This window comes from Ictidomys tridecemlineatus, chromosome 7, assembly GCF_052094955.1.
Source record: "Ictidomys tridecemlineatus isolate mIctTri1 chromosome 7, mIctTri1.hap1, whole genome shotgun sequence".
Lineage (NCBI taxonomy): Eukaryota > Metazoa > Chordata > Mammalia > Rodentia > Sciuridae > Ictidomys > Ictidomys tridecemlineatus.
This window is the reverse complement of record NC_135483.1, coordinates 57099838-57125958: the sequence shown is the minus strand read 5'-3', so window position 1 is coordinate 57125958 and position 26121 is coordinate 57099838. Positions and strand designations below refer to the sequence as shown.

Genomic DNA, 26121 nt, shown 5'->3' with positions numbered 1-26121 from the left:
CATCTTTAAAAATTAAAAAAGTAGACAGTCATTTGTCGACTTCAAATTGAACACAATAGGTTTCTTCTTTATTATAGTATTACTTTGGCTTGTGTAAATTAATTGCCATTAATAAAAACTATAAACAACTGAACAGAAGCAAAAGGTCTAGTACGAGGACAGCCATGGAAACTCTGGATAGAGCAGTCCTTGAAACAGCAGACTTATTCCTACCTAGTGCAGGCTGCATGAGAAAGAAATGGTGTCTATGTGATTTAATTATGAGTACAAGCTTGGAGATTATAATTAAAATAAAGAAGAGAGTCATCATTGGCAGGCTAAATGTCATTTTTGTTTTTTACTCCATCACAAAAATGCTTAAGGTAATATTAATATTGATCAGAAGATAAGAACTTATATTAATAAGTTAACAAATGAATGACATAAATGGATATACAAATGATACTAAACTTATAGGAATTTTATTAACTTGATGCATGATGTTCAATACAGATTTGCCTCTTCCCAAAAATAACTGGACACATAACTCTGTTGGTATTTACACAATCAAAACAACTTTTTAAAATTATCCTTGGGATCTTAAAACTAGAATGGTCATTTACTCAGCATTTTATACACAAGTGGTCTTGAGATTTATGGGTTTCTGAATAAACATCATATAATGTTAAAAACTGAATAACAACCATTTCTAAAATTTTACATCAACATTCAAAGTATTTTGTAAGATGCTCATGATTAATTTTATAATTGTATTAAACTAAACTAAAGAATAACTTCATTGTTAAAAATGCATATCATACATTTGAAAAGAGAGACTGATCATTTCTATTCTTATTTTAGAAAAACACTCAAATTTTCTGGACTTTGCATGCAAATATTTTCACCAACACTGAAAACATAAATAAGGTACCTTAACAGTATCCACTAAAGCAAATTTTTAGAATAACTGTAATCATCTTCCTCATCTTCTCACCTTCAGTTATTATTCAGCTGTACTGTGCATACACACTACTATTAATATGTGCAACAAGCCTCCTATATTAAAATAAAAAACAGAGAACACCATATATGCCACATGACACAACAGAAGAAAACAAGTGAGTACCATACCTGGGTTGTTATTAACATTACTTTTGGGAGGTTTCTGTACTGGTTTGGGAAGTGTAGATTCAGTCAAAGCTTTATTAGCAACAGCTTGTTGGGCCTTCTTTATACTGCTCCCTTCGGATTCCCATGTCTGCTCCCCAAGACTCAGCTGTACTGAGAACATCTTAGAAAATATAAACAGACAAAGAAAACATGAAAATTTTTTCAGGAAATAAAATGGGTTGTCTGAGTGAAACATACATACCACAGAATCAGAATTTTAGTAGTATAAGTCACCTTAGGGATAAATGCAACAAAAATCTTATTTTATCTAGTAAAATAATTTTAAGAGGTTGTATCAAATTGTATTAATGTAGCTCAAAGGTTAACAGCAGCTCTAAAAGTGTACATTTTGAGTAGAAAAAATCAGATAGCAAACCCTTCCCTAAATAGAATCATATTATTAATGTCTCAAATAGTCCCCAGAAAAGTACAATAAGTACAAATAAAAGAAACTGTCATAGAAGCCAAAAGGTCCTGTCACTATAAGGGATTTATTAAAAAGTAATAACTTAAATGTTATCCTTAGCACAACATAGTCAATAAATTAGGCAGCCCTATAAAATACTTTATCACCAAGAAATTCAATCCCCACAACGAACATTTAACCAGTCAGCATATTCTGTCCATTTTAACCTCATGAATATTTCTCAAATCTTCCTCTTCTTTCTGCCAATGACACCTCACTAGATCCAGCCTTTCATCATCTGTAGCTTAGACAATAATTTTCAAACTGCTGCTAAAACTACCTTTCTGAAATTCAAACCCAATTGTATTATCTCAACCAACACCAGGTTAAAAACCTTCAACCAAAGCTAGGAGTGGTGGCTGAAACAGGAGGATGGTTTGAGTTTGAGACCAGCCTGGGCAACATAGCAAGACCCTGTCTCCAAAAAAAAAAAAAAAAAAAAAAAAAAAATTCAATTGTTATCATTTTAGCTTGACACAAAAGTTCTACTGTCTATTCTTATTTCACATACATTCTTTCTCTTCTACATTCTACATTCCATTCACACCATTATTTCCATATGTGCTCAAAACCATACTGTTCACCTTTAAAATTTAGGATCGAGTTAAACAATACATTCACAATCAGTTTGAAATCACAGACTGCTTATTACTTTGCAGTGTTAATACAAAAGTATTTATATTACAAAAATAAAATGTATCTTTGCAGCAAGATCACATAGAAAATATCTTAACCAAGTTATTAAAGTTAATATCAATAATCATACAAATTGACATCATGTGCCTCCTGATAAAATCCAATGAGAAGTACACATCAACAATTACATACTCTTCTTGGCCAACAAATCTAATCTTAAGGAAATGATCAGATCCAGATTTTGGGATAGTCAATAAGACAACTGGCCTAGACTCCAAAAATGTTGTAAAAGAAAAAGAAAAGGGGTGGGGGGCGGGGACAGTTATCAATTAAAGGACACTTAAGAGACATGAAAGACATGATAAAATACAATGCAAGATCCTTGAATAGATTTGTAGTGGGAATTTTAAAGAGGAGGAAAAAAAGGACATATAGAGGACAGCTGGAGAAATTCGACTATGAAAGATGCTGTGGTTTAAATGTGTCCTCCCCAAGTTTATGTGTTGAAAATTTAATCTCCAAATGTTAAAAGAGGCAGGGCCTTTAAGAGAAGATTAGGTCACAAAGGGTTTGCCCTCATGAAAGGATTATTTATTACCACAGAAATGGATTCTTACAGGAAGAATAAGCTTGTTAGAAAAGAAATGCAGGCCCCTCTGGCACTCTCTTGCCATTTAGCCTCCTACCAGGGGATAATGAAGCAAGAAGGCCCTCAAAGAATGCAGCCTCTTAATTTCAGCTTCCCTGCCTCTAGAACTATGAGCCAAAGGAACTTCTTTTCTTTATAAAACTTACCCAGTCTCTGGATTTCTATTATAGCAGCAGCAAACAGACTAACACAGACTATTACACAACATGACTAGTAAATGTTGGTTCATGAGTGATAGAGGATGGTTATGCAGAAAAATATCTTTAGTCTTAAATTAAGAAAGAAATGTATAAGTATTGTTTTTTTTAAAGGGAAGTTTCATGATGGCAGAAATTTACTGTCGAATTGTATAAAGATCTACACAGAAGAAGCAGGAAATGAAGTAATATGACAAATACACTGATTAGTAAATATAAAAGATACATAAGTCTTATTGTACTATTCTTTTTCTTTTTTTTTGTGGGGTGGGGGATACTGGGGATTGAACTCAGGGGCACTCAACCACTGAGCCACATCCCTAGCACTATTTTGTATTTTATTTAGAGACAGGGTCTCACTGAGTTGCTTAGTGCCTTGCTTTTGCTGAGGCAGGCTTTGAACTCTTGATCCTCCTGCCTTGGCCTCCCAAGCCACTGGGATTACAGGCATGCGCCACTGCACCCAGCTTGTACTATTCTTTTAGTATTCTGTTTTTCAAAACAATTGAAAAATCACCATTTGTAATTCAAAATATATACACATCTGTTAAAAATGATTAAATTTTCATATATTCTGATACAGTTTAAAACTTATACTTAAAATATATATTTAATACATTTACCTGATTTTAAAATTATTTTTCTTTTTTTTGAATATTTACTTTTTAATTTTAGGTGGACACAACATCTCTATTTTATTTTCATATAGTGCTGAGAATCGAACCCAGTGCCTCACGCATGCTAGGCAAGCGTGCCACCACTTGAGCCACATCTCCAGTCCCAAAATTATTTTTCAATGAGCTCTTTTTAATTCAAATTTTGAAATTTAATGAAGAAAGTTTAAAGGTTTTACATTAGATATATATTATATATATCTCATAATTAAAAACAGAAATAAGTATGTAAATATTAGACCTTAAAATTCCTGATGGTATCAGGAAAGCATGTTAAATTTATTCTGGCCAAGTGTGGTGGCACAGGCATATAATCCCAGCAACTCTGGAGGCTGACACAGGGGCATTGCAAAATTGAGGTCACTCAGAAACTTAGTGAGACCTGTCTCAAAATAAAAAATAAAAGGGCTAGGAATGTAGCTCAATGATAAAGCACTGTTGGGTTCAAGCCCCAGTACTGTGGGGGAAAAAATATATTCTGCATCTCTCCAAACATGACCTCTTTATAAGTAATAATCACATAAATTTAACTGCCCACTACATATTTCTACTAACTTAGGAGGAATAAGTCAAATAAATCATCATCTCCTCCATGCCACATCCCCCCATCAGTTTATACTCCAGGATAATCTGTCCATCATTACCCAACAATTCCAGGTAAAACCTTAACAGCTTCTTTGATTATCTTTTCCTATTGGATCCAGAGATTCAAGAAATCTGTCAGGCGACTGATTATCTACGGAGGTAACAGAACAGATTTCAGTTAACTACACACAACAAGGAATATAGTCTATTATAGACTATACCCCAAAATTCATATTAAAGTCCTAATATGATAATATTTGGGAAGTGAGATCTTTGGAGATAATTATGTTTAGATAAGGTGAAGAGGATGGGTCTCCGTGACAAGATTAGTTTGCAAAAAGAAAGAAATCCAAATCTCTCTTTCTCCATTATGTGTGGATACAGCAAGAAGAAAGCATCTGTAAGCCAGAAAGAGAGTCCTTAACCAGGCAGTAAATTAGGTGGCACCCAAATCATGGTACTTGACATGCATGAATATAAATGACTTTGTTTTCCACAAAATGGATCCCATTAATATTGCTTAAATTTATAACTATCTTTCATTTAAGAATATGCCAATTATTGTAGTACATATTATTTTTTAAAAAGAGATATAAGGAACTGGGGATGTGACTCGGTGGTAGAGCACTTGCCTAGCATGTGCAAGTTCCTGGGTTCAATCTCTACCACCACAACCCCCCACCAAAAAAAAAAAAAAAAAAAAAAAGAGCTACAGCCAAAAGGAGTGGTCTATGACAAAAGGCAACTGAAGAAATAGGCATCGATTAGCAAAAAGAAGATTCTCAGTCTTAGAAAAACCCAAAAGGAATCCTGAGACTGCCTAGAAATTAAGAGTCTACAAGACCCATTCCCCCTACACACACACACACACACACACACACACACACACACACACACACACACACACACCACAGTCCACTTTCACCACAATTCTGTTCAGCCACCAGGCATGGTGGTGTACATTTGAAATGCCAGAGACTCAGGAGGATAATGCAGGAAGATCACAAGTTCGAAGCCAACCTGTACAGATTAGCAAGGAAGACCCTGTCTCAAAAAATAAAAAGGGCTGTGATGTCGCTCAGTAGTAGACCGCCCCTTGGTTAATCCCCAGTACTGGGGAGAAAACATTCTGTTCAGACTTTGAAGTCTTGGCAGTGAACTATAAAGTTTATAAGCTGCTCAAAAACTTTCAGTATATTCCTAAAAAACTGTAGGAAAATCAGAATCCTTCTGGATTCCTCCAGAATTTTGCAAGGTAGTCTAGTCTTCCTTTACCACACACAGAGGGTAGAGATGGGAGTCAGTAACAGAACAATCCAGTTCATTTCTCTTGGGGTAATACCATCAGAGCTCTGGACTAAAACCTAAATATGCATGAGCCTTCAGGAGGAACAGAGCTAATTCTAATTATTTTAGCTAAAATACCACAGTCAGTGGTGTTTCAACACCACAGTGTTTCTACTTCTGCTGAAATGAACTCACTATAAGGATAAATAGTGCTCCTCAGACAAAATGTGAGTTCACAGAACTCTTTGAGAGAACTCTTTCAATGAATGCTTACAAATGCATCTTTTCTCTGGACTATAACAAGATTTAGGCCAAGATCATCAAAGTAAATATTAAATAGTGACTATTCCTTTGAAAAGAAATACATCAATCTTATTCTTTAATGTACATGCTGAATTCTTCTAACATCCTATTTCACAGATTTCTATTGTTCATGAACACATATAAATTACTTTTCCACTTTATAATGTTTTCACTTTTGAGCTTCAGAGCAATGTCAGGAAATTTTAACAAGGGAAAACTATTTTGAAATAAACAACAATACACTGGAAATCCCACTCTTTTCAAAGTTATAGAAAAAAAGAACCTTTAGTTCCTTTTTGTTTTTTGCTTTTCAGAAAAGCTGACTATTGTTATCCACACCTTGAATTTAGTTTTTCATTCATTGTATTCATTCACTCATTCAATAACTACTTACTGTCTACTATATGCACCATTACAGGCAGTGAGAACACAGCAGTAAGCAAACAAAATTAAAGCCCTGCCCTCATACAGTTTATAATTGGGGAAGACAAAACAATAAAATATTGAAGTGGTTAAGTGTTACTGAGAAAAAGAGAACATGTGTTACAGAGACTAGGAATTCAGTTCCAGATGTACTCAGCTTGACTTATTAGACACTCAAGTAGCAATGATTAATAGGCAATTATATATGCAATTCTAGAGTACAGGGGAGAGCTCTGGCTGAAGACATAAATTTGAATACTGACAGCATGTAGATGTTATTTAAAGTTATAAGACTGTATGAAATCAACAAGGGAGTCCAGTCAAGGGAGTAAGAAGAGGTCCAAGATCTGAACTCTGGGACTCTACAACATTAAAAGGTATAAGAGACAGAGGGGTGGGGGGAATCAAAGGAAATTTTTAAAGTATAGCCAGTCAGACAATAGGAAAAAACAGCACAGTGTCTTGGAAGCTAACAAAAGAAACATCTCAATAAGGAATTGAATATATTTCACCTATATCAAATATAGGCAACAGATCAAGTAGCACAGGACTGAAAATTGTTAAGAAATTTAAAGAGGATATTACTGGTGACCTTCATTAGACCAGTTTTAAACAGTGGAAATGGTGAGAACAAAATCATGCCTACAGAGGAATTCAAAACAACTAATGTGGACAACTCCTTTTAGGAGTTTTGCTATAAAGAACAGGAGAATTAGGTTATAAATGGAGGAGGAAGTGGAGCCAGGAAATCTTTTTAAGATTGAAAAAAATGAATAGGCTATCTGTATGCCAATGGGAATAATTCACTAGCAGGAGAAATTGACAGCACAAAAGCAAGCAAGGGTCAAGAGAAAAGGGCAGGGGAAGTGAACCTGGAGTAATGGGCTTGTGGTCTAGTACACAAATGGAAGGCTTGGCTTCTACAGGCCATTCTTCCATTATTCAGAAAAGAAGGCAAAGTTCAGATTTGAGGTTGGGATTCTGCCCAGCAAGTACCCGTCAACAAGACAGACAAGACAGCTAAGGACATTTATATACAAATCATTCAGAATTTTAAGTTGAGCAAGGACCTAACTAAGAAGTAAGGAAAGTGGGGCTGGGGCTATAGCTTAGTGGCAGAGTGTTTGTCTAGCACATGTGAGGTACTGGGTCCAATCCTTAGCACCATAAAAAAATAAATAAAATAAAGGCATTCTGTCCATCTACAACTACAAAAAGAAACAATGGAAGTGAGGAACAGTAAAAAGCTGGTAGAATCAATAGATTGGTCATATGGAAGGACTGTTGAAATCAAATTACAACAAACAATGATCTAGAAAGTTATGAGGTTCATATCAGCAAGAGATGAGTCCCGGAAACCAAAATTATGGAGGATTTTGGGGTCACTGGTAGTGACAAGGTCAAGAGTGCAATTACAGAAATGAGTGGCTGAAGGAAAGTAGAAAACAAGATAAATGGAAAAGTTCCAGGAACTGAAAGGTCAGCATGCTGGAACAATTATCTAGTTAGATCTCAAAATCACTAAAAATTAGCCAGGTATGGGAGTACACACCTATAATCCCAGTGACTCAGGAAGCTGAGGCAGAAAGGCTACAAGTTCAAGGCGACCCTCAACAACTTGGTGAGACCCTCAGTGACTTAGCAAGACTCTGTCTCAAAATAAAAAATAAAAAGGACTGGGGATGTAGCTCAATGGTAAACTCCCCTGGGTTCAATCCTCAGTACAAAAAAATAAAAAATCACTAATAATTTAAATGGAAGGAAAATTGCAGAAAGTGAAAGGGAGCCATGAGAAATGTGATGAATAGCCCAGAGATCAATAAATTACTATCATGAATGGAAGTGGGGCGTTTCTGATTACATGACACCAAAACTCAGAATTACCTCAAGGAAGAATACCTAGAATGGGTAATAAGGAGTTGAGAAGGACATGTGGGCAAGGGACATAAGGAATAGTAAATATACAACCCTAAATAAGCAGAGGGTAAGAACAAAAGTAATACACAACATATACTACTGTCACAATACGGTAATCACTACAACTTCAGGTCCTGCTGGAGGCCCAGTGGGAAGATTAGAGGTTTAACAAAAGTTTGGAATACAAGACAGTAAGCTTGGTGTTCAATAAAAGCAAAAACATCTTGAAGGTAGAGAGAAATCTAACTTAGGCAGAGCACAGAAATGTGAAAATAACATGAAATATTCTGAGAAATGCAAACAGTTCAACATGATTAAGAGCACAAAGTATATAAAAGAGAGTCAGGATACATAGATGAACAAGTAAAGCCTAGCCAAACTATTTTCTCTGCCAATACAAGAATAAGAGATAATATGAAAAACTTAAATAGTTGCCTATGAGTCCTTCAGAAAAGCCTCTACCAGGGAGCAACACTGACAGATTTTAATTTCATTTTATTTTCCTTACTTTAAGGGAAATGATAGAAAACAATTAATCCAATAGCCAATGGCTTTATGAAGATCAATCAACTCTTACAGAATCAACTGTTTCTACATTGCATATAAAAATGTATAATTACCATAATATCCAATACTTAAAATGTGCCAAGGAAAATTAGGCACAATTGAGATTTTTCACAGATGAACAGGCATCAAATATACTAATTGTAGACTTCTTTATAACATGTATATATGTAAATGTGTATGTAGCTATATACAAATTGCTTTTCCATCTAAAAGAATAATATTATAACAATACACAGATGATAATGCTGGAATACACAACTTTCATAAATGATGAATCTTAAAACTAAACATCACACTGGAGAAGATGTATCAATAATTAACCATTGCATGATCTGCTCTGTCTCCATTATACTGTAGCAGCTGTGATTTAATGGAAAGAGTACTGTACTTGGAGCCAACAAACATACGTAAGTGCTAGTACTGTCAATTCTGAACTATAAAGCAAGTCACTTTTCTGTGCCTGAGTTTCCCAATTTACAAAGCAGAAATTTTAAAAACCTGTATTTCTTGATTTTTGATAAAGTTTTTGTGAGGTACTGTATCTGAAAGCATTTTACAAATCATAATAAGTAACAAAATTGTTTACATTTCAAAATACTGATACAAAACAAAGAGCCTCCAGGTCATCTACCACCCCACACTCCAAAATAATGTACAATTAACACCTGAGATGGTAAGTCTGCTAATTTGATAAGATGTCTGACCACCTCTCTTCATAACCTTACCTTCGAATGAGCAGGCCCGCTTTCACTCAGAAGTTTATACTGGGGTTGGATGCTATTGTAACGGGCCAACTCATTTACCAGACACATTGGAGTTTTCTCTTTGGGGTTTGCCATTTTATCTTGGAGAGAAGCTGCAAATAAAAAGGCTATAAAGTTTTTGTCAAGAATGACTTTACAAAATGGAAGAAAACTAGTTTTCACTTTTTGGACTAAAATTAGATTGTATACATGAATAAATTATTTTCATGAATTTTGTATTTCAAAAATCAAATCGTCTAAAATGTCTTCCATTACATGCAACAGAAGTATATATCACATTTTAAACAATAAAGTACCTTTTTCTTAAATACTTCTCTATACATATGTAACAACAGCATACATTTTTAAATAAGATAACTTTCAATTTATATTATTGTAAATTATTAAATTTACATTAATAAATGTAAATTTACATTAATAAAATTTATATTATTAAAGTAAATTTCCTTTACTCTCAAGAAATTTTATCATAATCAAGTAAATTCTTGACTACTTATTACTAAAAAGCTTATTCTGTCCACCTTTTCTAGCCTTTCTTTTTTATTTTTTTCCTTCTCATTTGGAGGCAGCACAGTAGTAGAAAAGGTTATAGACTTGGGAATCAAGTTCTAAAAGTTAAGTACTTGTTCTTCCAACTATATTTGGGAACCCTCAGCAAATTAAACTTTCTTTTCTTTTTTCTTTTTTTTTAGGAAATTTTGAAAGTTAAAAGTAGAAAAAATAATTTAACAAATGCCCACTACCGAACAGTCAGAACTGAAATCGGTAACATTTTCCATATTTACCTTAAATCTTGATTATTTCACATTATAGTTATGAATCTCTTCTATTAAAAAACAGTACTTCAACTAAGTTCCTTTTATCTTTTCCAGAGACTACTAATACATAAATTTAGAATATACTCTTGTAGGATATTTCAAAATATATTTATGGACATACATGCATATTCATGAGAAAATACAGTTTTGACACATTTGGTTTTGTATTTACATAAACAATAATAATAGAATTTTTCACAATTTACATTCCTCACTCTTCATTATGTTTTTACAATTTTAACCTATATAGATCTAGTGCATTACATCTAACTGCTATTGATTTTTCCATACAATAATGTGGTTATCCCTATCTCTACTAAGAGACATTTAGGGTGCTTTCTAATTCTTCACTCTTATAAGAAAATGCTGCTAAACAGCTTTCAGAATGACTGTACCAAATGAAATTCCCCTAGCAGCATAAAAATTACAATTTATTCTCAAGCTTGAAAATATGGAGTATGGCAGCCAGGTACTTTAATTTTCCATTACTTGATGTTTGACAAATGGTATCCCACTAATGTCTCTTGGGTATTTTCCCTACTATTATTTTTATTTGCATGCCCAGATTACTAGTAAGGTTAAACATTTTGTCTTACTTTATGCATCACTGTGAACTACTCCTGTTCTTTCCTGATTATCTTATGTGTTATAGTTCTTTTTTTTATTCTTGCATATGATACAAGGGATTGATCTCATGACCTGATACATGGTATGCAAGTGATCCACCACTGAACTACATCCTCAGCCCTTTTTTTGAGACAAAATCTCATCAAGTTACCCAGGCTAGCCTCAAACCTGGTATCCTACCTCAGCCTACCAAGTAGATGGGATTACAAATGTGACTATCAACAGTTACCAATCATTTCTCTTATAGTTTGTGCTTTTTATATCTTGCTTAAAAAATCCTTCCCTAACCTTCAAGGTCTTAATGACTTTGCTTAAAGTTACTAAACTTTCTATTCTTTCTATAAAATGAAGGTAAGAAAGCTACCCTACTTAATTCGCAATTTTATTGTGAGTTTAAGATTTTAAATAGTATGGTTTTCTAAACTATACTGCAAATATAAGGTATTATTATAGCTTCAGAATATTTTTCTAATATTATATTATTTTAGCCTATATTTTTCTTCATCTCATTTATAGACAGATTTAACTAATTTTCAGTTTTCCTTTCATCTCCCATTGATCAATGCCAATAAAAATTCTAAAATCTAGCTATTAAACATGCAAGTTTACTTAAATAAACTATAGGCACAATGTATGGATAATATATAAAATAAACAGAAATTGCTGATTTTAAGAACTTCATCCTCAAACTTTCTATGGCAAAGATTAGCGTGAAAAACAGTATTCTTCTAAATTCCTAATTACTCTTAAACCAATAATTTACTACAATGACTTGATCATGAACATTATGATTAAGAAACTATTTTGGGGCTGAGATTGTGGCTCAGTGGTAGAGTGCTCGCCTAGCATGTGCAAGGCACTGGGATCGAAGCCTCAGCACCACATAAAGATAAATAAATAAAGGTATTGTCCATCTACAACTAAAAAAAAAAAATTTAAAAAAAAAGAAACTATTTTATGGGCTGGGGTTGTGGCTCAGTAGTAGAGCAGTTGCCTAGCACATATGAGGCACTGGGTTTAATACTCAACATCATATAAAAATAAGTAAATAAAATAAAGTTTTTTTTTAAAAAAAGAAACTATTCTACAAGAAAACTACAAAAATACCTGATAAGGCCTAAGTAAAAAAGAGAAAAATCTAAGTAACCAAGTGTAGAACCAATACAGCTGACAGCTGAATTTACAATGAACTATTTTTAGTGTCTGCCAAAAAAAAAAAAAAAAACTAGCAATTATTTCTTTTGGGAATAGTACAAAGAAAAAAGACAAGAGAAGTTGAGAAAACCCACATTTTACTTAATCCATTGTGTGTTCAATTTGGAAAATTGGTTATCATGGAAAATTTGGTGACCTGCAGGTATAATCAATTTTAGTTCTTGCTTACCATGATATGAAATACTCAAGTGCAACAAATAACATGGCTTATTGAACATCAAAAAGCAAAAATAGAATGACTTTATTTTTTTGCTTAAAATGAGAAAATATTGAAAATCTGGTAAAAATCAGCCTATTTCATTTAATACTGGAACAATGGTTATACTACTAATGTACAATTTTCACAATTCAATAATGCTACATATTCATCTGATGCAAAAATATCAGAGCATAGCTGGCATAATGTAAAATTTTATAGTAAGAAAATGCTTAATTGTACAAGTTTTAAATATATTAAAAAGTGATTAATGGGGCTGGGATTGTGGCTCAGCGGTAGAGTGCTCACCTAGCACAGGCGGGACCCGGGGTTCAAACCTCAGCACTACATAAAAAAAAGGCATTGTGTTGTGTCCATCTACACCTAAAAAATAAATATATTTTTTAAAAAAGTGATTAAACCAGTGTGGTGGTGCACACTTCTAATCCCAGTGACTAGGGAGGCTGAGGTAGAAGCATCACAAGTTTAAGTCCCGCTGAACAACTTAGGGAGATTCTGTCTAAAAATAAAAAAGGCTGGGGATTTAGTCAAGTGTTCCCCTGGGTTCAATCCCCAGCAAACCACCCCCTCTAAAAAAGTGAATAAGATGGTACATTTATAGTCACATGAGCCTTTTTTGATTTAAAAAATAAATTGATCTAAATCCTTTTAAGGAAGTGCTAATAACATGCTATATAACTTATATTCCACTAATTTTAATTCTGTATTCATAAAATTAACATGAATCCAACAAAGCATTTTAATGTTTGATATTTTGGTCTAAGAACCTACTTTGTTTTGTTTTGTTTTTGCAGTTTTAGGGATCAAACCCAATATCTTGCACTTGCTAGACAAGTACTCTACCACTGAACTACATCCTTAGCCCAAGATCTTGCTTTGATAAAGCTTCATAATTAAAATCCAAAAATTTAAAGTTAATTGATGGGAAAATAACTGTAGTTGTAATGTTTTCCTTTACAAAATGATTAAAACTTTATTCTAAATAGCTGTTTCCCTATTTATTAGTATTAACTATTTGACAGAGCTTAATGATACAGCAATAATTTTAGAATTATACCAAAATTTGGATAAAGCATCTACAAATTATAAAACAAATTGCTCTATAAAAATGGAGATATAGAGCTGAGGAGTACAGCTCAATGGTAGAGTACCTGCAAGAGTGTTTGTGGCCCTGGGTTCAATCCCCAGTATCATATACAGAGACAAAAAAAAAAGAGAGAGAGAGAGAGACAGAAACACAGAGAGAGAAAGATAGACTTAATTTATATATAACATTTTAGAAAAGTTAACACTGCAAAAAATGAGAAACAATTTTATGTAGATAGACATTTTCAAGAAACCTAAGTTATCCCTGAAGTTATTTTGAAGTAAGCTTCAAGTTCATTGGGTAGCTGGTAAGCAAGAGCCTACTTACAAGTAAATAAAACTGATAATAATGGATTTCATTATCTAAGACTCTGCCATTTGGAGAGAACAACTGGGTTGTTGATTTCCTCTTCTGGTAAAGAGCATGTTTTGGATATCTTTGTCACTTACTGATATCTATATGACCTTAAGAAAGAACTTAAATCCTAGCTGGATACAGGAGGCTGGAACAGGAGGATCACAAGTTCAAAGCCAGTCTCAGCAATGGCAAGGCACTAAACAACTCAGTGAGACACTATCTTGAAACAAAATATAAATAGGGCTGAGGATGTGGCTCAGTGACTGAGTGCACCTGAATTCACTTCCTGGTACCAAAAAAAAAAAAAGAAAGAAAGAAAGAAAGAACTTATATCTTAAATCTCACTTTCTATATAGTAAAATAGGGATAGTAGTTGTTTTTATCTTATTAGATGATTGTATAGGTTGAATAAAATGATATAAGACACTGTTAACTATGATTAAGAATCCACTGTTATTGTGATAATAAGTATTTATTAGAACATGCTATCATCAAATATTAAAACTATTAAGAAAGCTATACAAATGTTTTTTATGTCTCCCTATTACAAATATTTTGAACTAAAATGTTCTGTTAGAATAAATTGATTTTATTCATAGAAATGTACTTCTTGAATATATATGAAAAGCATGTGTTATTATTTTTCCTGGTATATCACACATGCCTAATGTTGTTTTCCATGAAAATTCCCAAGTATTATATGAATTACACTTAAGATTTTTCATATGTGTATAAGGGAATATTCTATCTTTATTGATCTGAAACTTATTTACATGTAACTTGCCATAAATTGGATAAGAAACACTGATACCAAGAGTAAATGCATATGCAACATAAAGCATAGATACATTCTATTTTTTTAAATGTACTCTACTTTTATATCTCTACAACATGTCTTGGACTCTCTGGGACTTGAATCTTTAAACTATACCGAAATAATGTAGCTCACAGTTTTCAATGAACAAGCAAATACTCTGTATCCAAAGGAGCTCATACTCTCTGAGAAGAAAAAAGACACATAAAGTAGACACATACAATAATTTACAGTATTTTCAGTGCTGTAATAAGGCTGTTATAAGGAATCCTCATGAAAAGGAGTGTAGAAAATAAGGTTTTAAGAGGTGGCAATCAGGTTAGTTAAGGAAAGCAGGAATCTACCAAGGCAAGATGAAAGTCACGCTTTTCAAAGACAAGGGGAAAAGCACAGAAAACATCATATTTGACAAATGCAAGCAGAACATTTAACACAATACAAAATGAATGGAAGGCAATAATGGGGAAAAAATGTAATTAGAATTCACTACAACTCCAAAAGTTTCCTAAACCAGAACTCCTACCTCCTCTATTTCTCTAGAGAAGAGTCTATTTCTATCCCTATTCCTAGAAGTGATTTGGACACAGTTTTTATATCTCTTTCCCTTCTCTCCTCTCTCTCTTCTATTAGAAGAAAATCACCCTAATCTCCAAGGGAAAAAAAAAAATTAAGACAAAAAATAAAGGAATTTATCTTCCACAGACTCTTGCCTTCTACAAGAAATGCTACTCTCTGTCCACAGCTATAACTAAAACAAACATTGTAACTAAATTAAACCTTAACTTAAGGCTGCCCAAGCAAAATCACTGCTGAACTATTTAGGTGTTGAACTACTCTATTATAACATTTATCTACCAGGAAAAAATTTAAGTTCCTATCTCACATAAACACAAAAATAAATTCCAAAAGTATTAAAATACAAAATACCACAAAAGCACACAAAAAAATTGGACTAGCTATATTTCATAGTCCTATAATATAGAAGGTATTAAAGACAAGAAACATAGAAGGTACAAAAGAAAAAAAAACTGATAATTAACAACATAAAAATGTAACATTTTGGCAAAGCAGAACACACGATAAATAACACTAAGAAACAATCTATGGAAATACTGGTAACAGATGAAGACAAACTGTTAACAATTATAAAATACAAAAATAACATAAATCAGTGTTTTTTAAAGCCAAAAGAAAAAAAGGGAAAATGTATACACAATCCATGTAATGTTTTAGTTTCCCTTTTTTTTTAAGTGCTTACCACTAAGCTACATCCCCAGCTCCAAATCACATAATTTACTGAGAAAACCTAACTGTTCCAAAAAAAAAGAATTAAAGAAATAAAAATTCAAACTCCAGTGAGATATAATAGCTAGCAATTTTTTTCTTTTTTAATATTTTTTTAGCTGTAGATGGGCTATTTAATTATTTATTTATTTATGGTGCTGAAGACCAAACCCAGGGCCTCATACCTGTGAAGCAAGTGCTCCACCACTGAGCTACAGCCCCAGTTCCTTTTTTTGTTTTTTGAATTAAATTTATTTTTAACTAAAACATAAAAATTATAACTAGTCATGGAGTAATATGATGTTTTCAATACATGTATGTGTTGTATAATATTTAAATCAGGTTAAGTATCTCTACCTTCTCAAACATTTTTCATTTCTTTATAGTAAAAACTTTCAAAATTCTTTCTTCTAAAATTCTTTTTTAAAATGTACAGTGCATTATCATAAGTTTTTTTTTTAATATCATGTAAGTACTGGCAAGGATGTCAGGAAACGATTGCAAACATTACTGATGCAAACATAAATTAGCGCTAATTTTTAGTGTACAATGTTGATTCAAATTTCCACTGTATCTAAGTTTAAAACAGCAACTCTACATCTAGGCATAAATACAAGTGGAAGATTAAAATAAGAAAGCAAGACTGTAGTAATAATAATTATAAATAAGATAATAATTTATCCACCAATAATGGATTGGTAAAATAAACTATAAGGATATGCAGCTTTGAGGCCACCTTTTTTTTTTTTTTTTTTAAACTAACGATTGAATCCAGGGCCTGCTGCATACCAGGCAAGCACTTTACCCCTGAAATACATCCCCAGCCCTAGGACTATGCAGCTTTGAAAAAAACTAAAACAACTGGGCACAGGAGGTATAAGCCAGTAATCTTAGTGACCAGTAACTTGAGAACCTGAGGCAGAGGATCCCAAGTTTGAGGCCAGCCTCAGCAACTTACCACAAAGGCCCTAAGAAACTTATCCAGACCATCTCTCAAAATAAAAATGGCTGGGGATATAGCTCAGTGCTAAAGCATCCCTGGGTTAATTTCCTAGGAAGGAAGAAAGGAAGGAGGGGGCTAGGGGGGAAAAAGAAAGGGGGGGCAGAGAGAGACAGAGAGAGAGAGAGAGAGAGAGAGAGAGAAGGAAGAGGAGGAGGAGGAGGAGAGGGATTAAAAGAAGTATTGGGGTTATAGAATGACATGGGAAAACACTGCAAATTGCTGAATTTAAAAAGTTACAAATTATTCTGATTGTATCTTTATCTTCTTTAAAGGTGCATGTATTTAAAAAGTGGAATTGGGGATATTCTCACTTTCTATTTCAATATACGGTATTCTTTTACTTTTTTCACATGAGCATGTTTAACTTTAATATTATTACTTTATAAAGCCATACCAAAAGTAGGGAATGGTTTATAATATGTCTTAAATCCTAATTGCTCTTGTCCTTTATAAAGTCTTGACAGTGCCACCACGATTCTGAAAAACAGAAAGAAGATGCTCAAGGATCTGATTCAAAGCAGGCCCTAAGTGTCATGCCTGCAATCTCCAACTTCCAATAAGCTATCCTGAGATTTAAACACTGCAAAAGCATATGGTATCCTTACCAACACTGTTATGGTCATCTTCTTAACATCAGTCATTGTAATAGATGTATAATGGTAAATGGTTTTAACTTGCAATTTATTTTTTCCATTTTGACAATGCAGCATGTAAAGATTGGAGTATAAATCTATAGATTACTTTGGTGACAATCAACATTTTAACAAAGCCAAGTCTTTCAACCCATGAAAAAGATATGGTTAATTTTCATTATTGAGATAATGATGTGTTTTTTGTGTTTCTGTTTAAAGACTACTTTACATAAACACACACAACTTTCATATATTTGCAAATAAATATATGTTTGGTTGATTAATACTGAACTCATAGCCAACAACACAGATATTGTGACTAAATGAAGACTCCTTAACATATGCCTTCTTGGGTTTAGGAATACTTATATAGCACTTAAAAACTACACCTGAGAGTCATTTGAAACAAAGAAATAAACAAGAAGCACAGAAATGCAACAAATGTGACACTAAATCCAGGAAAAGGCCACTTGGTTACATACGAAAGGTGAAACAAGAAAGCAGAGTGTGGACTTGTTCAACCTCATATGCGCATTAGGTGACTTGAATTCTTTGCCACTCTGCAAGTATCTATAAACAACCACAAAAGTACCAAAAACATTGATTTGGGGATTACAAATAAGTTTTAATGAGGAAGCCAATTCACAAAGAAGAAGTCCATGAATAATGAGAATCAGTCATAATTCTCTATTTAGGCAGTTTAATTTCTCTTAGCAATGTTTTTTTTATTTTTTTTAATATTTATTTTTTAGTTTTGGGTGAACACAATATCTTTATTTGTTTTATGTGGTGCTGAGGATTGAATCCAGTGCCTCACGCATGCTAGTCAAGTGCTCTACCACAGAGCCACAACTCCAGCCCCTCTTAGAAATGTTTTGTTCTTAATATTTTTTAACATATTGTTAGATTTGCCTATATGTATTTCACCTTTTGATGCTACTGAAAATATTCATAGAAATAAAATTGGTTTGGGTTTTTTTTTTTTTTTTTTGGTACCAGGGATTAAACTCAGGGGCACTCAACCACTGAGCCATATCCCCAGCCCTCTTTCGTATTTTATTAGAGACTGACCATTGCTGAGGCTGGCTCTTTAAACTCATGATCCTCCTGTCTCAGCCTCCAGACCCGCTGGATTACAAGCAGGCGCCACTGTGCTCAGCCATAATTAGGTTTTGTATATTGCTCTTATGTTCTATTTTCTTTTCTTTTTTTTTTTTTTTTTTGGTACTGTGGCTTGAACCTAGGGGTGCTCTACCACTGAGCCACATTCCCAGTATTTATTTATTCTTCATTTTGAGACAAGGTCTCACTGAAGTTACTTAGATCCTCAAATTTATGATCCTCCTGCCTCAGCCTCCCAACTCACTAGGATTACATATTGCTTCAATATTTAAATTTGCTCCAGTATTTTAATTATGTTTTATAAAATTGGCATTTTTTCTATAAGTGTTTATTAAAAATTAATCAATTAAACTATCTAAAATCTAAAGTTTTTTGTGAGAAGATTTTAACTAAAATGTCTATTTTTTTAATACATATAAAGCTATTTAGGTTACCTATTTTCTTTGGCTTCCTCTGGGATTAATTTGCTCTTCTTCTTAAGGTGAAAGCTGAAATCGTTTATTTGAGAACTTTCCTCTTTTCTGACATTCAGTACTATAAATTTCCAAAGCCAAGTGCTAGCTAGTATAGCGATATCTTCTAATATGTCATATTGACATTATCATTCAGTTTAAAATACTTTCTAATTTTCCTCTTCATTTCTCCTATATAATCATGAGCTGTTTGTGTGTTACTTAATTTCTAAATATTTGGGGGTTTTCAAAGGATCATTCTGCTAATGACTTATAATTTCATTGTAATCATAAAACATTCTTTCTATGACTTGGATCTCTTTGAACTCACTAAGAATTGTTTCATGGCCTACAAAAGTGTCATCTTGGTAAATGATATGTATGAACTTATGAACAAACGTGTACTCTGCTCTTCTTAGGTAGGGTGTGTGATGAAAGCAATGTCAAGTCTACCATATCTTTGGAGACTTTGTCTGTTTTTCTCTATCAATTATTGAGAGAAATTACTAAAATAAACTTCTTTATCTCTGTTAATGTCCTTGCTCTAAAATCTACTTGGAACCACTTCAAATTTCTTTTTAGGTTACCATGCTCAATTTTTTCTATTCTTTTAATCTGATTGTGTTTGTATTTAAAATATTTCTTATAGGAAAGCATACAGATGGATCTTGCTGTTTTATATAATCTGAAAATATCAACTTTAAATTGGAGTGTTTAGACTATTTACATTTTTTTAATTTGTTTTTTTAGATATATATCACGTAGTGTGTATTTGACATAATATGCATACATAGAGTGTAGCTTATTCTAATCAGGATCCCATTCTTTTGTTTGTACATCACATGGAGTTTTGATGCTCATGTATTCATATATAAACACAGAAAATTATTTCTGATTCATGCCACTGTCTTTCCTATTCCCCTGCCTCCTTCCCTTCATTCCCCTTTGTCTAATCCAATGAACTTCTATTTTTTCCCCACCTTACATCCACATAGAGAAAATTTGCCCTTTGATTTTTTTGGATGGGCTTATTTCACTTAGCATAATATTCTCCGGTTCCATCCATATACTGGTAAATGCCATAATTTCATTCTTCTTTATGGCTCAGTGATATTCCACTGTGCATATATACCATATTTTCTTTATCCATTCATATGATGAAGGGCACCTAGGTTGGTTCCATAGCTTGGCTATTGTAAATCAAGCTGCTACAAACATTAATGTGGCTGCATCACTACAGTATACTGATTTTATGTCCTTTGGGTATATGATCAGGAACGGGACAGCTGAAAATAAAAAAGTTTTCTTGGTCAAATGGTAGTTCCGTCCAAGTTTTCTGAGGAATCTTGATAGTGCTCTCAAGAATGGTTGCACCAATTTTCAGTCCCACCAGCCATGTATGCGTGTACCTTTTTCCCCACATCCTCAACAACATTTATTGTTACTTGTATTCTTGATAATTGCCATTCTGACTGGAGATGAAGTCTCAAGTGGTTTTTTTTTTTAATTTTTTGTAGCTGTAAATGGACAAAATGTCTTTATTTATTTTTATGTGGTATTGAGGATTGAACCTCGTGCCTCACACATGCTAGGCAAATTCTATGCCACTGAGCTACAACTCCAAACCTCAGTGTAGTTTTAATCTGCATTTCTCTAATTGCTAGAAATGTTGAACATTTTTTCATATATTTGTTGACCGATTATATTTCTTCTTCTGTGAAGTGCCTGTTCAGTTCCTTTGCCCATTTATTGACTGAGCTATATGGGTTTTTAAGTTATTATTATTAAGGTTTTTAAATTCTTTGTATATCCTGCAGATTAATGCTCTATTTGAGGTGCAGGTGGCAAAGATTTTCTCTCATCCCATAAGATCTCTCTTCATGTTCTTGATTGTTTCCTTTGCTGTTTAGTTTTTAGTTTGATACCATCCCATTTATTGATTCTTGATTTTACTTCTTGCAATTTAAGTAGAATATTTACATTTAATGTGATTTTTCATACAGTTAATTTGAGTCTATCATTTTACTCTTCATTTTCTTTGTGCTATCCGGTCTTTCCTTTTTAATTTTTTCTTGGTTTTTGCTGGATTATACTGTTGATTCCATTTTATGTCCCTTTTTGGATTATTAGTTACAACTATGTATTTAGCTTTTTTAGTGGCTTCTCTGTCACAGTATACCATCTTTAAATTATAAATCTACCTTCAAGTAGATTTATATATACTTCATGTACAGCATAAAAATTGTTATAGTACACTTCCATTTCTCCCTCCCTGCCATTAGGTTATTGCTAACATGCATTTTACTTTTATGTTATAACCTATAATAACTTAATATTTTTATTTCAGTCAACTATCATTTAAGGTAATTTAACTAATAATGAAAAAAAGTTTTAAGTATTTGTTATTTATGGTACACTTCTTCCTTTTACTTAAATCTGCTATCTGCACTGAGTATTATTTTCCTACTGAATAAAGGAGAACTTAATTTTCTTCCAGATGGGGTATATTAGTGGTGCATTCATTCAGCTTTTGTGTATTTGAAAATTGTTTATTTCATCTTTGTTTTTGAAATCTGTTTTCACAGTAAAGAATTCTACGTTAATCCTTTTCATCTTTCTATACTTTAAAGATGCTTCTCCACTGTTTCTTTGCTTGCATTAGTTTTGTTTATTTGTTTGTTTGTTTGTTGTACCAGGGATTGAACCCAGGGATGCTTCACCACTCAGCCACAGCCCTTTTTATTTGTGTTTTGAGACAATCTTTCTAAGTCACTTAGGGCCTTGCCAAGTTACTGAAGCTGGCCAACTTGCAATCCTCCTGCCTCAGCCTGCCAAGCTGCTGGGATTATAGGCAAGCACCACCACATCTGGCTCCTTGCTTACATCTTAATCTTTGCTCCTCTGCATATAACATGACCAAGTCTCTGGCCACTTTTAAGATTTTCTTTTTAATAATTGCATTCAGCAATTTGACAATGACATACCTTGGTATCATTTTATATTTCTTACACTTGGAATTCATTTAATTTCTTTGCTCTATAGGCTTCTGGTTTCATTAAGTCTAGAAGGCTTTTAGCCACTTTTTCCTGACACATACTTATCTGTGTCCTGCTTGCCTCAGGAACTTTAATCCCTCATCCATGTGGCTGTTTGAAGGTATCCTACATTTCGCTGATGCTTTCTAATTCTTAAAATTATTTTTTTCTCTGTGTGTTTCATTCTAGATGGTTTCCTTGCTGTTTCTTCACATTTATTAGTCATTTTTCCAGCAATGTCAAATTTGCCTTTAATCTCATCTGGTATATTTTTCTTCTCAGGTATTTTTTCATCTTTTTAAGTTTCATATTGATATTTCTGTATTATCTGTATCTCTGACTTCTTGAACATCATCTGTGTCACCTGTGTCAGTTTTGATGCATTATTTACCTCACTACAGGGCACTGTTTTCAAGCTTCTCTGTATACAAAGAATTTATGAATGGACTCAAACAAATATCTATACAACCACATTCACATAGCATTATTCACAACAAACCAAAATAAGGAAGCAACCCAAAAATGACCATCAACAAATAAATGGATGAACAAATTTGGTATGTGTGTGTGTATTAAATAATATTCTAACATATATATATATATGTGTATATACGTTAGAATATTATTTAATCTTAAAAAGGAAGAAAATTATGGTATATGATAAAATGTGAATGAATCTTGAAGACATTAGGCTAAAAAAAGCTAAGCCAGTCACAAAAGAACTGTATGATTGTTTATATGAAGGTACTTAGAGTAGTCGAATTCACAGAGACAAAAAGTAGAGTAGCAGTTGTCATAGGCTTGGGGTAGGGAAATGAGGAGTTGGTGTTACAACAGTTAATCATAACAGTTAATTGTTTAATGGGCAGAATGTTCCAGTTGGGAAAATGAAAAAAGGGTCTAGAAATGAATTATACTGATGGCTGCAGGAAAATATGCATGCACTGAACGTCACAGAACTGTACACTTAAGAATGGTTATGATGGGGCTGGGGTTGTGGCTCAGTGGCAGAGCACTTGCTCAGCACATATGAGGTCCTGAGTTCGATCCTCAGCACCACATAAAAATAAATAAATAAAGCTGTAGTCCAACTACAACTAAAAAATATTTTTTAAAAAAGAATGGTTATGATGATAAAATGTTATGTATATTTAACATAATTAAGAAAACACAAGAAAAAGTCACTTCTTTCTGAAAAGTATTTTCAAAAGGAATAGAATGCTAATTTAATAAATATTTTTCTTTCATTACTTTAAAGATGTAACTCCAGGGCTGGGGTTGTGACTCAGTGGTAGAGCACTTGCCTCGAATGTGTGGGGCACTGGGTTCGATCCTCAGCACCACATAAATAAGTAAAACAAAGGTACTGTGTCCATCTACAATTTTTTTTTTTTGGTTGGAGATTGACCCCAGGGCCTTGTACATGCGAGGCAAGCACTCTACCAACATAGTATGTCCTCAGCCCCATCTACAACCTAAAATTTTTTTTTAAAAAATTTTAAGATATAACTCTTACTTTCTTATGGCCCACAGCTTCAAAGAAAAGTTCTGTGGTAATCTTTATCTGTATTTCTGTTCGGGGTTGGGGGTGTAGCTCAGGGATAGAGTGCTTACCTGGCATGTGTGAGGAACTGGGTTTGATTCCCAGGATGGCAAAAACAAAAACCTCTCTATTTATAATGTTTCTTTTTAACCTCAGATTCCTCAAAAGATTTTCTTTCAGTATCACTGGTTTCCAGAAATTCGATTATGATGAGCCTTGTTTTGCATCTTTAATGTTTCTTCTACTTCATCCTCATTGACTTCTTAGATCTGTGGGTTTATAGTTTTCACTAAACATAGAAGATTTTCAATCATTATTTCTTCTAATAGTTTGCCTGTTGCCCTCCCTTCTACTGGGATTCTACTTACATGTATCTCAGACCACCTGACATCACCCGACAGTTCATTGATGTACTACTATTGTTTCAGTCTTTCCAACGTATGCATCATTTGAAATAGCCACAATTTCTATGTATTCGAGCTCACTAATCTTTTCTTCTACAGTGGCTTATCTGCTATTAACCCATTATGTCCCATCATCCTATACAAAGGTCACATATTAAAAACTCAAATAGAGAAATTGTTTAGTTTTTTGAGGTGTCCTACATACAACAATGATATATAATAGGCTATAATTCCATTCAGTATTTATTTTTTAATTTCAGATACTGCATTCTTAATCTCTAGAAATTGCCTTTGGGTATATTTTTGTATCTTCTATCTATTTTCACATCATGTTCCTCCTGCTTTCCTCTCTTTTAAACATTTACAGCACCTTTGTCTGCTAAATCAATCACCAATCTCTTTCTAATCAGTGATTTATTTATCTTGGCTATGAATAATATCTGCTTTCTTCTTTGTAAACATTTTAATTTTTTACTGAAGTAAAATCGACATAACAACAAAACATCTAATTAATCTATTTCAAGTGAACAATACAGTAACAGTTAGATCATTCACAATACTGTGCAACCACTACCTATATCTAGTTCCAAAACACTATTACTCCAAAAGGAAACTGCATGCCCATTAGGCAGTTGTTCCCCATTCCTCCTTACCCCTTAGGCCTTGGCAACCACCAATCTGCATTCTATATCTATGGATTATATATTCTGGATATTTCATATAAATGGAATCATTTTGTTTTTTATTTCTTTCACTTAAAATCATTTGCAAGGTTCTTCTACATTGTGGCATGTATCAGTACTTCATTTGCTTTCTATAGCTAAGCAAAATTGTATGGTATGTAGGTAAGATAAATATGCCCATTCATCCACTGATGGGTATTTGGGTTGTTTCCATATTTTTTCTATTGAAAATAGTACTACTATGAACATGCATGTATACATTTATTTGAGTGCCTGTTTTCAATTGTTTTGTATGTATACCTAAAAGTGGAAAATCTGGGTTACACGACAATTTAGTTTGAGAAACAAACTCTTTTCCACAATAGCTAAACCATTTAATATTCCCACCCGCAACATGAGAGTTCCAGCTTCTCCACATCTACATCAAAACTTGATATTGCTGGAGTCTTGATTCTAGCCAAACTAGTAGGCATGAAGTGGCACCTCACTATGGTTTTCATTTGCATTTCTCTGATCATGAATGATTTTGAATATCTCTTATCATGTTCATCTTGGCTACCAGTATATCTTCTTTTGAGAAATATCTAGTCATGTCTTTTGCTTGTTTTTTAGTTGGGTTATCTTTTTGCTGTTGAGTTTTAGTTCTTATATTTAGGTCACAGATCCATTTTGAGTTAATTTTTGTATACAGTGTGAGGCAAGGATCCAACTTCATGGTTTTGCATGTGTATTTCTAGTTGTATCAGAATGATTTGTTGGAAAAATTATTCCTTCCTCATTGAATGGTCCTGCAACTATCAAAAATAAATCGCATACAGATGAATAGGTTTATTTCTGTACCCTCAATGATACTCTATTGGTGTGTGGCTGTAACTGTATATGCATTTATATTTATATCACTAGTATTACACTGTTTTGATTATTATAGCTTTGTAGTAAGTATTTTTTCCTTTTTCAGAAGGGTGGAGAGAGGGAGTACTGGGAATTGAATCCAGGGCCTCATGCTTGCTAGGCAAGGACTCTAACACTGAGCTACATTTATAACACTCTTTTTTTTTTTTTTTAATATTGAGACAGGTCTTGCTGACCTTAAAATTGAGATCCTCCTGCCTCAGCCTCCTAAGTAGGTGGGATTACAGGTATGTGCTACCATGCTTAATTGTAAGTTTTGAAACTGGGAAATATGTGTTCTCCAGCTTTCTTCTTCTTTT

The 26121-nt window shown here is 33.3% G+C and overlaps 1 protein-coding gene across 14 annotated transcripts in view; it reads right to left on the bottom strand.

The window, feature by feature from the left end:
• Positions 1-26121, bottom strand: part of Stau2 (staufen double-stranded RNA binding protein 2) — a 298417-nt gene that overhangs the window by 254525 nt on the left and 17771 nt on the right. For 6 of the 14 annotated variants that reach the window (XM_040293940.2, XM_078017023.1, XM_013363149.4 and 3 more), the window contains one exon: positions 1111-1270. In XM_040293940.2, the coding sequence (XP_040149874.1) occupies positions 1111-1270 (160 nt within the window). Of the gene's footprint in view, positions 1-1110; positions 1271-9578; positions 9710-17433; positions 17517-26121 lie in introns of all 14 variants that reach the window. The other 8 variants (XR_013423950.1, XM_005335827.4, XM_078017022.1 and 5 more) reach the window with 3 other exon arrangements.